Source organism: Poecile atricapillus, chromosome 17 (genome assembly GCF_030490865.1).
Source record: "Poecile atricapillus isolate bPoeAtr1 chromosome 17, bPoeAtr1.hap1, whole genome shotgun sequence".
NCBI lineage: Eukaryota > Metazoa > Chordata > Aves > Passeriformes > Paridae > Poecile > Poecile atricapillus.
In genome coordinates this window covers 68,989-84,573 of record NC_081265.1, presented here as the reverse complement: position 1 = coordinate 84,573, position 15,585 = coordinate 68,989, and the positions used below count along the sequence as shown (strand labels likewise).

The window sequence follows — 15,585 nt, the reverse complement described above, 5'->3', positions numbered from 1 at the left end:
ATGAAGACTGTAAAGAGCACAAGCTATCAACATTTGCAACTTGCACCATCTTGCCTGGTGGAGAGTGAGAGAGAACTGGGTAAATGAAGAGTGAATTTTCTCTAACAGGCTCAAGTGGAAGCATTATAAGCTGAAGTCTGAATAAAGCGTTTCAGCCACACCACCGAAGTGGCAGAAGGTGAAGGCAGGGTTTGGGAAAAATAAAGAACCATCCATTGTGGAAGACTGGGTTTGGGACTGTTTAAAGAACCTGAAAGTGCATGAGTCTGTGGGACCTGATGACATACATTCATGGGTTCTGAGGGAATGGGCTGAGTAAATGGCTACACCATTATCCATCATATTTGAGACGTCATGGCAGTCCACTGTAGGTCCCTCTGACTGGAAAAGGGGAAACCATAAACTCTAGTTTTATAGAGGGAAATACGACACAGGGAACTACAGGCCAGTCTCACCTCAGTGCCTGGCAAAATCATGTAACACATCCTCTTATCCGTTAAGGCACATGGAGAATAAGGTGATTGGTGTCAGACAACAAAGCTTCACTAAAGGTAAATTGTGCCTGACAAATTTGGCGACCGTCTACAGTGGGGCTAAGCAGCGGTGGACGAGGGAAGAGCCACAGATGTCACCCACCTGGACTTGTGCAAAGTACTGGACACTGCTTCACATCATATCCTTGTCTCTAAACTGGAAAGACGCAGATTTGACACATGGACCACTCGGTGGATAAGGAATTGGCCGCATAGTTGCACTCAAAGAATTGTGGTCAGTGAGTCAATGTCCAAGCAGAAAGCAGTGATGAGTGGTGCTTGTTCCTCAGTATCGATGCTGTTCAACATATTTGTCAGCAACACGGACAGTGGAAACAAGCGTATCCCCAGCAAATTTGCTAACAACAACAAGCTGCGTGGTGTAGTCAACATGCTGGAGGGAAAGGGATGCCATCCAGAGACCCGAACAGGCCTGAGAAGTGGGTCTCTGGGAGCCTCACGTAGTTCAACAAGGTCAAGTGCAAGGTCCAGCCTGTGGGTCAGGTCAACTTCAAGCCCAAGTAAAGTCTAGGTGAAGAATGGATCAAAACTAGCTCTGGGGAGAAAGACTTGGGGGTGTTCATGGATTAGAAGCTCAACATGACTCAGCAATGTGCACCTGCAGCCCATGAAGCCAACCGTGTCCTAGAGTGCACCAAAAGAAAAGTGACCAGCAACTCAGGAGAGGGGATTCTTACCCTCTATTCTGCTCTTTTGAGACACCACCTAGAGTACTGTGTCCAGGTCTGGGGCCCCCAACACAAGAACAACACTGACAGCGTTAGAATGAGTCCAGAGGAGAGCCACTAAGTTGAAGCCGGAGCACCCCTCCTACAAAAACAGGCTGAGAGAGTTGGGGCTGTTCAACCTGGAGAAGATAAGACTTTGGGGCGAACTGAGAGTAGCCTTGCAGTACCTAAAGGGGGCTTACAAGAAGGCTGAAGAGCAGCTGTTCACATGGCCACTCTTAAAAAGTCCATATAGTGACAGGACAAGGGTGAATGGCCTTAACCTGAAGGAGGGTAGATTTGTTTATTAGGAAGAAATTCTTTACTCTAAGGGCAGTGAGGCATTAGAACAGGTTGCCCGGAGAGACCGTGGACTCTCCATCCCCGGAGATGTTCAAGGCCAGGCTGAATGGGGTTCTGAGTAACCTGGCCTACTGGAAAGTTCTCTGCCCACAGCAGGGGGGTCAGAATGAGGTGATCTTTAATCCAACCCATTCCCCTTGCAAATCTCTCTTGCCTTCCAACTTCAACAGGCGCACGGGAACCTGTTCAAACTATACTACAATCACACATTGTAATTCGGTCACCGTGAGTAAAGCCAGCACTGGTGCACTGTCTTAAGAACTAAATGAACACAGCAGTCAATAAATTATTAGTTCTAACAAACTCAAGAGAAGACCCCAATTAGGCCGCTGTTGAGACTGTAAAGAAGTCAACCAGGCGATCCTGTATTTGGAGCAGAAAGTGCTCAGAGTGCTGAAAAGAGCAGGTAGGGAAAGCGTCATTAGGCCAGAACGTACTGTTGGCCCGTATCGCAAATTATACCTCTGGATGTTTAAAGACCACTCAGAAAACCACTCACACACCCTCACAGTATTCACATTTTACAAGCTAGGCAGAACCAAAATGTACCTACAAGCCCAGTTGTATTACTCGTATCTTGAAATGTCTACAATAGTGTCACCTGCACACTGGGTAACATGTCATGAACACAGCAAAAACATTAATGATGTACTTTCACCCAAAACAATCAAGTGGCATCACTGCATTTCTGTCTGTTACTGCTATTACTTATTTATCTGACTGTTAACAAAGCTTCTGAGATTTGCTCAGAATGCCGAAGACCTGGCATACACACATTTCGAAGAAACTATCTTTACATTAAAGTAAATGTTCAGGGAGAAGTCTGCATCACAGCCTCACAGAATATCCAAGACCAAAAAGGAGCCCTGGAAATCATGTAGCCCAATCCTACTACCCAAAGCACAGTCAACTAGAGCAGGCCACTCAGGACAATGTCCAATTGGGCTCAAAGTAATTTGGAAAAGGGAGACTCTACAACCCCTTTGGGCAACCCGGTACAGTCCTTGCCCACATTCATAGTAAAAGAAGTTTATTTGTATGTCTAAATTGAACGTCCTGTATTTCAATTTGTGCCCACTCTCTGTTGTCCGTTAACTGGATATTGCTGCGAACAGTCCAGTTGCACCTTCTTTACATTCTTCTAACAGGTATTTATGCAAATTTACAAGATCCATAACTATGCATAATTCTACCCTTTTTGTTTTCATACTACTTAAAAATATTTCAACATGAAAATTTCTGGTGGCAAGAATAGCAGCTCAGTGAACAATTTAAGATGGTGAAACTTGTACCCAAAGCCGGTACAGAAAACCTCGCCTATCTCCTATTCTTGCCCAGTAATTTCTGCCCCTGAACTGTTCATCCCTTGTGCAAGCAGAAATATATGTGCAGCTACGTGGTGAAACAACTCATTCAACGAACCACCCCCCCCCCCCCAATCCTACTTTGCTTTTATCCCAATGGAATTGTTTCTCCAACCCAGTTCACTCTCAGTCTTCATTAGAGATATCCACCTGGCCCCCATCTAAAACACTGTTCTTTCTAGCAGTAAGATTTCATAGGTAAGAATATGTACTATCCGAAAGTAATTAACTCTGCCAATTAAATGATGAAGCCAAAAGGAACCGAGTCATTTCTGTCAATGTGCTCTGTCAACGAGGAATGAGTCCCTGGCAAAATTAAGCAGTTAAGAGCTCCTGCACAGCAGTGAGGCAAGATGGAAAAATCCCTAGGTCACTGCAACAGTCCCCTAACACACTGCTTCCCCAGAAATGATGCAGAATGTCTACAGATTGGCTGACTTCCATTTTATAAGACTGAAAATAAACTGTACAAAGCCAAGCCACACACTGTTTGGGACAAGACTGTCAGTGTGGTAAGGAAGGAATGTTTCAGCTATAGCATATAGTTAGAAACACATTTAAAATTGTCAGTCTTAAGAAGAAAGATTCCTGAAATTTCTTTGCTAAGTCACTGTGAGCAGTAAGGATTATTTCAGTGATGAGTACAAATCATTATAATTTATCCTCCTGCCATTCTCCTCAAATGAGCCTTCTGCAATGCATCCATCATCCGTGTATGTGGCCTCTTATTGACCCTGAATTAAGAGCACTTCACTACAACATTTCTTCACTATTGGACCTTCCATTCGTCACCAAATTCTTCTTGCCTCTTCTGCACCAATATTCTCTGCTCTGTTGATTTGGAAACACGATTCACTACTGTCTCTTACTCTGCTTCTTCACTGGTAAGAGATATAAGGAACTCAATGAGTCAAGGAGCTAAATCCCATAATAGTAGGTTAAAATGCTGCACCTCTGGTATTTTGCATCCTCTCATTGCTGTCAAGGAAAAAATAAAAATTTCTTCACACCCACATCATTCAGGCTAAATGTAAAGCATTGTCATTAATGAACATCATCTGCAAGAACAGTGTGAAATCACATCAATTACCTGATAAGTTCTTTTGGCAAATTAACTTTATCAAATCACCCTTATTTTTTTTCAATACACAGATTTATTTTTTTTTTACCTGCGAAGTTGACATGCGAGAGGTATCTTGTCGGCCTGTTAAATCAGACGAGGAGATATTGACTGGGGCACCACGATGTAATCTCATACTCACTTTCCTTTCTCGTTCCATACCGGATACTGGCCGAGGAGAGGTGTTGGCTGTGAGAAAAACTGCATTAGATTCTCATAATGAGAAATGCCATTTTAACACAACCTCTGGAAAAACTACACTCTTGCTGTTTGCACATAAAAATTCCACAAGACCAAATGAGGAATCAAGGCCTTTGCTTGACATTTCATAGAAATACAAGTACCAATTGCCAGGCAATAAGTGTATGCCATTACCTTCAATCTACTAAGAAGCAAGAGGAAAAAAAACCAAACCAAAAGGCCAAACGCTGCCCAGAGACAAACTGTCAATTAGAGCAGTCTAGAAGATGCACTTTTCCAGGTACTTGCTGACTTACCAGCATGTGAAGTTGGGGTAAGGGGAGTAGGAGGAGCTACATCTTGTGTTCCTCTTAGCCTGCCAGAAGCAGTGGAGGGTAATCCACGTACAGCTGGATTTCGTGTATGTCTTAATCTTTCCTCTCGTTCTCGCCTTTCACGTTCAGCATCTTCAGCCGCTCTGCTTGCACCCTACGGGTCAAGACTAGTGAACAACTTGGGGGATTACTGAGCTTACTTTATACGTTTGAAAATAAAGAACTGAACAACGTGTGAACTGAAGTTTGAGAGGGCATCAACTGCTTTGGTAAAATTTCTTGAGAACTGCCATAAGTTTTGTTCACACAGCTGCTTGGATAGTCTTCATAATGCTAATGCACACACATACTGCTACGGTAGCTGGACACTTCCTCAAATGCTGCAAATGACCAATATTTAAAGATGAAGCTGGGAGAAAGTAATAATTCCACAACCTAGCCTGGTGACTGCCCTAAAGGATCTAAGAAGCCTTCCACATTAAAAGCCTTGTAACTGCAATTTAGTTGTCATCCAAACCTTACGGCATGGATCCTGTATCTTCTGCCTTTCCTCATTTCCTTATCTTTTTGTCTATACAGTAGAGTTGCCAGGAGAAAAAATGGAAGACCATCTTAGAGTATCAGTTAAGGTACTCAAAACTGACAATGTAGTAAAAAAACCCAACCAAAACCATTAAAAATTCAAAGTTTTAGAAAGCCATGTGAACTACTCACAAATTTCAACATGTTCCAGTCAAATACATAGTCATAGGAGAATCCTTGCCGATGAAAGAGGTTTCTGAATAATTGCCTTAGATAGGAATAGTCTGGCTTGTCATCAAAACGCAAAGAACGGCAGAAATTCAAGTACGTGGCAAATTCAGCTGTAATTAAAGAAAACCTGTTTTTTAGCTTCAGCTTTGCATTGGCTTTTTGTAATTCTGTGTCAAAAAAACCCACACCACCCCAAACCTGAAAAGCAGGGAATCTTCTTAACATAAGAAAAAGAATAATGATCTAATACTAGAAATCCACCAAAGGGAACACTATCATGCAAACCCTGAAAAAGAAACTATTTTTCTGTAACGAAACAGTAAAAAAATCTCATCTGTCAACACCAGAGAGGACCCAATAGTACAGTTCTTCAACCAACAGTTGGTGGGGGAGAAAAGGTTTAAAACCTTGCCTGGAATATACTGAACGTAATTTATTGTGGGACATGGAAGAACATTTCTTTGTTAAGCCACACAGAGATTCATGTCTGCTACATCACAAAACACAAAAATTTAATCTCCCAGGTAAGTCATGCCGCATTTTTAATTTACAATAGTCTGAACACTTGTTTTTAAGTGGCAAGCAAAATATTAGTTAAAAAGCAAAAAAATGAATTCTGTATAGAATTCAGTGCACCGGAGAAAACAGCATGATCAAAGTACCAGCTTTTGACTTTAGATCTTCCCAGATGAAGGTATTAATTTATGCTAAGAAAGAAATTCTAACAAATGGCACAAGAGAGCCTGATTTGTCTTTCTTATTTGTAAACCACAGAGAAAATACGTAGCTCATGAATGTAAAGGAACATGCATGATGCAACATTTGAAACACATCAAAAATGATGAATTTTCATACAACCCAAACAAAAACTATAGTTCTTGTCACTGTAATTGGTTGTTACAGAAGCCGAGAGGGTGGAAAGAAGAGACAGAACTCTTTGTGAAATGAAAATATTCTCTGATCACAGCTAGTGTTACTGAATTTTAAAACAAATTTAAGTATCATTTTACAAGACTCCAAAATGCCTTATTATTGTTTTTGTGTAAACAACAAACTGAGAAACAGAACTGCTTTGAGGCATGATGTTAGGATAAAGCAGGGTTTCTTATGTCTCTCACAAATTCTAACCCATCAGCTGGCCAAACTGGATGAACCTGGGATGATAATTCCCAAGTGAAACAACTGCAGCAGGGGAGATGTGCATCTCGCTATGCAATCCAATTCATCCAAGAAACAGTACCCACACAGATAGAGAAAGAAGCAGTTTGTTAAAATGCTATTTGTCTGTTACAAATTATCCAACCAACAGGTGCATAAAATGTACAGCACAAATCAGATGTACCATGCCACCCTTCCTCGTGAGGACACTTCAACAGTTGAGACATGGGATTGCTAGAAATGCTCTACAAGCACAACCGATCTCAGACTTCAGCATAGTATTTTTACCATACATGTGGTAAAGTCATGGGGAGTAAGGAGGGGGAAGAGGAGAGAGAGAGAGAAAGGGAGAGACGGTGAAAAATAGTGGTAGAATTTAACATCAAGAAAGGAAATGTACCACTAAACCATGAACACATGTGCCTAGCATCACAGAAGAATAACTTACAAGGATATCCTTTACACAAAACCTCAATGGGTGTAGACATTTTCTTTTCACTGATACGTTCGTATTTCTGCCTCTTTGTTGCTGCTTTCAGTCCCTGCCAGGGGAGGGAGCCCAGGTTAAAATACATCAGTACATAGCCCAAGGACTCCAAGTCATCTCTGCGAGATTGCTCTACAACAGCATAAAAAAGTGAACTCATTAGGTTTCATTTTCTACTGGAAAAACAAAAGTCTGTGCAACAAGACTGTTATAAAAACCCTTACAAAAACAAGAGACAGCTGAGAGTTACTATGACCATGATAAACTTGTTCAGTACAAGAAAAGCCTATTATCCTCACAGTTACTAAAAAGTGTGCTAATTCCTGAGCATTACAAACTGACTGAATCCCACCTAACCAAGATATGCAAGGCCATGCACGCTGCACTCTTAGTGTCCAGAATAGGGACTGTCTCCTATGCCTCCACAAAAGTAACATCTACTTGCACTAAAATTACATGCATTGACACTTTTCAAGTTTCTATTTATTGCTTTCCCCGGCTCACCAATTCCGAGATGAGTGTTGATAGATGCGTAACGGGCAGTTCCCGTTAAGTTTTTATTTTCACGATATGGAATATGTTGATGAGTTCGAGCATCTCGATACTTCTTTGCTAGTCCAAAGTCTATTATGTAGACAAGATTGCCTTTCTTCCCCAGGCCCATTAAGAAGTTATCTGGCTTCACGTCTCGGTGGATGAAGTTCTTAGAGTGAATATATTCAATTCGACTAATCTAAATACAGAATCGCAAAAAAAATCATTGTCGAGAGACTAAGCACACACCTTTTTCTGACAAAAACTAGCAATTCTGTCTTAATAACGAAAGAGGCAACCCCCCTTTTTATTGTAAAGTATAAGGGCATTAAAGAGAACATAATTTAGAAGACAATGGACAAACCTTCTTTCCAGCTCTCTGCCTGTGTCTATTTTAGATTTGTTTCCAAAAACTGTCTTGGGGAAATTTCTTAGTCTTTGAGAAGTGCAACACCTGGCTTGCAAACAGTGCAAGTCCAGTTTTTAAAGAATTGTTAATCGCTTTTGACAGGATAGTTTGGAGTAACAGAAACAGAACCAATTTTGAATCTTTTCTCTATTAATATAGCCTATTCAGCTCTAAGTTTTAGAAATGACATGTATATGATCAAAAAAATTCCAATATCCCAACATACTGCACTATGAAGATAACAAAGCCATTTCCTACCATTTGGTCAGCAAGTAAAAGGACTGTCTTGAGACTAAATTTCCTTGAACAAAAATTGAAGAGATCTTCAAGACTCGGTCCCAACAACTCCATCACCATAACGTTGTAGTCCCCTTCAGCTCCACACCACTTAATTGTGGGAATACCCACTAGGAAAAAAAACCCACATTTATTCAGTGTAACAATTTGATTTACATAATTCGTACACACAAATCTTCAAGGCTCTTCAGATGATTTCTGAGGGTCATTACTGTGAATGTTTCCATTTACAGTGAAACTTAATATTTTATGCTACCTTCAGACATTCCAAAGTTATATGCTTGATAACTTCCAGTAGAATCACTACAAAATTATAGAAACAGAGGTGTAAAAATAGCCTTTTTTTTCCTTCCCCAGAAACCTTTCAGTCTTTGTACTTACCTTGTAACTTTAAAGTACTGAGCATCTTTGCTGGCTTTGAACCCTGCTGCACTCCTATTCTCCAATACTAATGCCATTTTATCTTTGAATTCTCCCAGCAAGTTTTTAACTCAGAAGACAAAATACTAACATGTACAACAGAAATTAACCTGAATTTTAAAAGTTTAAAATTGTGCTACCATAATAAGCAAGTCAGGTGAAATGGTCCAAAGCAGTGGTTACCATCTTTCACTGATCCATAAGAATCAGAAATAAATCACTGTTCTGGGACCAAACTTTGTTTCACACTGCACAAGGTCCTCCCATTTTAATATTTCAGGAACCATGAGAAACTTCGGAGGATCTTACCGATTTATCATAAAGCGTGGTAATCATGGATTTGGAACTACTCCTCTACAACCCCTGTAGAACTGAAATGCTGCTCTTCATCTACCCTGCTACCTTTCCCACCTTCTCCTTATTTGTCAAAAGAGACCCCGAACGTTATCCGCCAGGTGGCAGATACACCAAAGGTGTAAAACCAGTAAAATCTTTGAAGAAGGAAAGTAAGTTCGCTTGCCTCCACCCTGCATCATTTTGTAGATTTTACTCTCGATGTGGAGCTGAGGATGTTTGGTTTTCACACATTCCAACTTTATTGCAACCTCCTCTCCAGCAGCAATATCAGTTCCTAAAACCAGAAAAATTTAAACATTGGTCAAAATATTTTTAAGATGCATTTTCTTTGCCAAGACCGAAACAAAACAAAATTCAACAATTTCTCAATGGCAAACATCCATTAAGTTCTTTCAGCCACGATTATCTAAAAATTATTCTGAAACCTTACAGATACTCTCCAAAAGACTAGGATTATAAAAGACAACTATTAGACACTGTAGCAGAAGAAGCCAAAATTGTTGCTATCCCATAAAAAAAAAAAAAAAAGAAAAAATTCCCAAAGCAAAGTAGAGAACTGAAACAAGTGCATTTTCTCAGGGATGTCTTTACACTTCTAGTTTGCGGTAAAAATGCTCAGAATTAATATTTACAAACATGAGGCACAGCCCCACCAATGGAAGAAATGCTAGGAAATCAAATCACCTCCTCTTATGTCTTGGAAATAGAGACTACAATTTCCCTAGATCTCAACACACTCCGGCTGTACCCTGACACCACATTTTACTTGGCTGGAGGGCAGATTATCTAGACTAAAGAACCTGCAGTCTGCAAAACCTTTCTTTAAATCTCATTAAATTCTTGTTATAAAAAATGGCTCACCCGTTCACTTTCAAAGTATGTAGGGAGAAACAGACATTCTTAAAAAGAAACAGTCAAGAAAGTACACACTTTCACAGCCAAGCAACTTAAGAACTACAGGGAGAAAAAAGGAAATAGCAAAAGGAAACGTGACACTTCACAGACATATTGCCAAGCCTGTCCACTTTCTCAGTTTGGCCCTTTTCAGCTTTTCCTCACAGTTCAGGATCCTGTGAAGTGCATCACCTACTATTTGATCAGATCCCCACTTTCAAAAGCCTAACTTGAAGTTCACTGGTTGTTTTCCTTTGTTGAGAAACACCAAATGATCTTTTTGTACTCACTTTTACCATGATCAGGATTGCATACACTTTTACACTACCTCACTCTCAGCTTTTTTCAGAGTTCAAAAACTGTGGTCATTCCCTGTATAAGTAATTTTTAATTACTGCATATTATTTCCCATTTCTCTTATCTGTACCTTTGTCAGTTCCACAGTGCCCTTTCTGGGAGTCACACGAAGCAATTAAGACACCTGTGTATAATTACATATTTTCCTGCCTACCTATCTTTTCCCATATGTTTTTTCTTTGACCATTACAGAGTACTGACCTTAGTTTTGTACTTGCAAAATCCTATTCCTGCGATTAAGGAGCTACTTCAGTGCTTTATAGGCTTTTATCCTATAAAGTCAGGAAAACTAAGGCTACGAAGACATGCTAACATCCCACATCTCAAAACGGGCATGACTGCTCACTTTGGCAGGAACTGATGCTGCAAGAAATCATCTGAGCTCACACAAGACTATATGCATCTTTTTTTACGTTAATAAAATGTCTTCCCATTTGCATGCACACGCGGGTATCGAGGTGCTGTTGCTGAGGTTCTCTGAGTGGACGCCCCAGCAGGTATTTATTAGGCATTTCACGATGCACCTTAAAAATTAACAAAACATACAAAGCTCACTCTAGATACAATACGCACAACACGAGGCCATCAACTGAAAAAAAAGAAATGGAAAAAAAAGCCTGTACATGCATCTGTCTCGTACCACTCTTTTTTATCTAGCAGAACAAGTGACAGGATCCACGATTGTTACTTTGGTCACAGTATAGTCACAGCAACTGGAAGCTCTTCAATATGTAATCCAGTATTTTTCACATTTCATGAAAGAATTATTTTGGTGGACTTTAAATTAATCACAGTGAACATCAAACCAGAGATTTGAAAGCACATTTGAAAGTAACAGTACAAAGAGGAAGGACTTAATATTGACCTCCTCACCTCAAATGAGAGTCCTGATTTTGAACCACACAACTCCTGACCATTCTTGATTATCCCTTGCTCTCCTCCCAAGTTCTACGGGAGCCCAAATCAGAGAGGTGTAGACTGAAGACCATATTAACTGATGAGTGATCATCAGCAATGGGGTTGTTTTCGGGTTCTGGTTGATTTGGCTGTTTTAAAAAACTTTTCTGATCCAAAACAGACACAAATTTCCGCCTCCATATAATGAAAGACATATCTCTCTATAGACAGCTGCAGACTTCTGTGGTTGATTAATGCAAACACTGTGTAGGAAGATCAAGACCTGTATTATCAGGATCAACTTCTGCTCAATGCACTATTAAACCCATTTGACAGACCATGGTCTCAAACTGTTATGTCACTTTTTAAGCATACTTGCTCTTCCCAGGAAGTCTTTACCACCTAAGAAAGCCAAGATCCTTAGCCTAAACTCCACTTCTGTGTAAGCCCTCTCCTTCAAGACAAGAGATTCGGTACTAAAACAATGCAATTAATATTTTTGAGTCCAGCAAAACCAATGAGAGCAGAACAAAAATCGAAATGATTCTGCCAAGCAATCCAGCGCTTGTCCCCAAGTGGGAGCTTTTGTCTACACCTTAAACCTGAGACAAAAGTTTCTAAAATTTTACAGCGCCCAGTATTTCACCAAAAGCTCAGCTTCCTTTAAGGAATATGTAATAATATTGGAGAAGCAGCAGTCCTATGGAAAGAATCATTAATTAAAAAGTAGTAACAAGCAGTACAATGATAAGTCACCATTTATAAATGAAAAAGAAAGACTAAGATTGTGAAAACGTATTTTTTAAAACACAAAATTCTAATTTACTTGTAATTGCTAAGTCCTCTTCCCTAAGGAAGGCCTTGGATATTATTTTAATTAGTTTACAACCTAAAACTCATCCTTAATACATACACAATGCAAAAAAACCCTCAAAAACACTGCAACTATTCTGTCTTCATGTCTACTTGACCTCATAATCTGCGCAACAAAACAAATGCTTTCTCTGATCCACCCACTCCTGTCCACCTTTTCTATTATTTATAACATCCGTTTATCAATTTCTTTCATATCTTCGTCTGGAAGGTAACATAGGTAAACTAAATTTCATTTTCTTGTAAGTTGTCCATGCTCATTTATTTACAGCCTTACATTTAAAAATCCTGTCCCACAGACCCCCATTACCAATTCCAGAAGACAAATTTTGAGGTAAGGAGAGGAGGAAAGGATGTGAAAGAACCATGATCCTAACAGTGTTGTTGGCTCCTTATTCCAAAGTAGGGAAAAAGGGAAAGGGTGGGAAAATGGAGGAAGTCATTCCCCTCTACTCTGGAATGTCTTCAACACCCTTATAGCTGCATTTAATACAAAACCTGGGGACTGGAAGCAGGCAAAAATAGTCAAATCTTCCTTTTCAAAGCATAACACTGAGCTGGGAATGTACACTGAAATAATCTACCAAGTCATTGAGGCCTATCAGAAGACACATGTACTTGAAAATAAATAGTGACTTCTGAAATAACTTTAGAAATTATTTTAAGATACTTATGTCTAGTGGACAGTCTGAACAACCGAGGAGTAACTGGCATTTTTAGAAAACCGAACGCATTTCATTATCACAAAAACCATAGTTTTCAGCATCTGTTCTACCAGATAATGATAGGCAAACCAAATAGGACCCTACAAAAGGCTTTGGTTCTTGAGAGACAGTAATTTCCCCTGGAAAAATAAACCCATGCCACCAGCTGGATCTTCCATTCATGTACTTCCATGCTAGTTACCGGCTCAGGCATGACATTTGCAATGAGCCCTGAAAGTAAATCTGTGATGATTATTTAGAAATAAAAAAGATATGTAAACCCCATAGGACTTACTGCACAAAATTCAGTATGGCATTAATACATATGCTAGCATACAGGGAACTGTTACTTCCTGTGCAACTTGACTGGTATGAGCTGCATGCATAGACATAAAATGACACGTAAACGTTTATTCTGCTTGAAATCCATACTATAATATAATCTGATTTTTCTGAGCAGTAGTCGAAAGTTAAAATTTTTCAAATCATCTAAGACTTTTCAGATTTTAACTGCTGTCTTAATTGCCCTCCCAAAATCCCAGCTGAAGCTAACAAGGATTTTTGCACAAGCTTTACCACAATCTTCTACAGTCACGTCTTCAATCTTCTACACATGCATTGCAGATAGGAAGAATCACGTTCTCTGTCTCTAGACAACCACATACCTTCAGCTAAAAATGTGCATTTTTCATCAGACATCATGAGCTGTCCTATAGATAACTAGTATTTCATTATCTGTAGACAAGCAGCTTTAGCTAACAAATTATTTTGGAATGCCAGCTGTGCACTGCAAGATGAAGCCCTGCTGTCTAGAAAAACAACCACCACCTCTCTCATACTGCATGCACTGCCAAACATACCACGTAAGCTAGCAAGTGACATTATTTTTATCTTGCAAAAAGATGAATCCTATCCCCTGCAAGTTCCACCTTCCACGCACCCCCCTCTTGATTTGCTTTTTTAAACATTTGCTTTTTTTAACACAATTTTCAAAAGCAGAGTACTTGTGTCTACGGGACGGGACATAACACTCGTATTTCTTTGGGTTTAACCCACTTCACATGGCTTGGGAGTTTGCCGAATATGTAGAGTATTTTAAAAATACCTGCCTTCAAAACACGTTGTACTCAGTACCTGTGCTCGTCATAAGCAACAGCAGTAGGCTATAATATTAGAGACTTATAATAATGAACTGGCAAAGACAATTACAATCGTGTACATTTTACAGTTGGATAGCGATCACTATTAGGTGACGGTCAAGCAACATTAGCCAAACTACGAGGATTATTTGAAGGATCTAAAGATTTTTTTTTACTGCAACCTAATCGCCTGTAGTTGTGTAATTTTTTTTTAGGCCTCACAGGAGAAAGAAACATCCTTCTGACAACAATTTTTCCTGGTCCAATGGAGCAATATCTAACCCTGCTAAACGTTTCTTTCCCAAAAGGTTTTCCCGAACGTAGTGAGTTGTGGGCTTCTAGGATTTATGTAGTTTTGGGTTTTTTTCTTCCTTGTTTACAAATGAAGCGATTTTTACCTTTACGTCCATTTTACAGACGCGAACGGTGCCCAAGGTCACTAGACGACAATGAGAAGAGGCAGCCGAGTAAACCAGAATTCCCGACTTCCGCATTGTCCAAATTAGGACATAATGTCAACGAAATATTAAATTACTGCTGCTGTGCCCCTAGCCCAGGTACCTGCCCGACCCGGCTAGGCCCTCGATGTTCTCCACAGCGCCACAAAACGGCCAGCTAAATTCCCAGCGAGCCATCCTCCTTACCCAGGTAGATATCCCCGAAGGAGCCGCTCCCGATCTTGCGGCCCAGCCGGTACCGGTTCCCAACCCTCAACTCCATGGCGGCAGCTCGGCTCGTCCGCGACCCGGTTCTGTTGCTCTGCCCGGCCTGCTGGCTCTCGTTCTGATGCCTCACAGTCCTGCGGTTTCGGTTGCCATCGCGGCTTTGGTCTCGCCGGTCGATACTAGCGACACAAGCAAGACCGTCGCCGCAGCTCCCGAGCAAGATGGACACGGATTCCCGAAACGACCGGCCCCTCAGCCCCTCCGGCCCCGAGCCACCATACTGCGTGACCTCACTTCCCTAGCGACGGGGGCGGAGCGCGCTGCCTCACGGACGGGCGTGCGGCGGGCGGGGCTCGGGCGGTCCCAGCCACCCCGCGCCGCCGCTGGTCTCTCGGCGTTCGGCTCGGGCGGAGTAGAGCGCCGGTTCCTGCCCCATCGGATCCGGCCGTTGCAGCCGCCTGCCGGGCCGCGAATGAGGCTCGCAGTCTTCTGAGTGCGTGTGTGGGCTTTGTCGTCCGCGCGGCCGTCGGTCACCGCAGTGGAGATGAGCTCTGGCAGCGCTGCCTTCCGAGGAGTGCCCATTTGACCATGGGGGGACAGGGACAAAATCTGAGACGTGACCCCGTAAATTTCAGGGGAAAAACCACGTCATTCTTGCCGGGGAGGAGTGCTGGGATCTCCTCTGCCTCTCCGGGTGAGGAAGAATTACTCTAAGCGTAGTCCTAAGCAGATCACCGCCGAGCGCGGCAGGGCGTGTATGTGTAACCATGTAGTGTGTGCACACGTGAAGCTGTGTATTTATGGAGCCTCATACATACTGTAAAAGTTGCAAGACATTAACGTAAATGTTTTAGGTGGCTGACAGCCGAGCCACTGGAAGTATAGATTAAGGGATAGGGATGGAGAGGGAGACAAAGATACTTCTGAACTGTCAAATTCTCCCGGCAGCTCTGAGTGGGAGCTGCGATGAGTCCTGGACCCACTAGTCCATGTTACCCCTCTTCTACATCCCAGCCCT

General features: G+C 41.4%; 1 protein-coding gene across 4 annotated transcripts in view; it reads right to left on the bottom strand.

Annotated features, from left to right (window-relative positions):
* The window catches only part of LOC131585950 (casein kinase I), a 66,188-nt gene extending 51,327 nt beyond the window's left edge, over positions 1–14,861 (bottom strand). For 2 of the 4 annotated variants that reach the window (XM_058852630.1, XM_058852629.1), the window contains exons 1-8: positions 14,547–14,769; positions 9,202–9,312; positions 8,223–8,371; positions 7,526–7,754; positions 6,983–7,153; positions 5,338–5,486; positions 4,606–4,777; positions 4,158–4,297 (exon numbers count right to left, since the gene is read on the bottom strand). In XM_058852630.1, the coding sequence (XP_058708613.1) occupies positions 4,158–4,297; positions 4,606–4,777; positions 5,338–5,486; positions 6,983–7,153; positions 7,526–7,754; positions 8,223–8,371; positions 9,202–9,312; positions 14,547–14,622 (1,197 nt within the window). In that variant the 5' untranslated portion in view covers positions 14,623–14,769. Of the gene's footprint in view, positions 1–4,157; positions 4,298–4,605; positions 4,778–5,337; positions 5,487–6,982; positions 7,154–7,525; positions 7,755–8,222; positions 8,372–9,201; positions 9,313–14,546 lie in introns of all 4 variants that reach the window. The other 2 variants (XM_058852633.1, XM_058852631.1) reach the window with 2 other exon arrangements.
* Between the last annotated feature and the right edge of the window lie 724 nt (positions 14,862–15,585).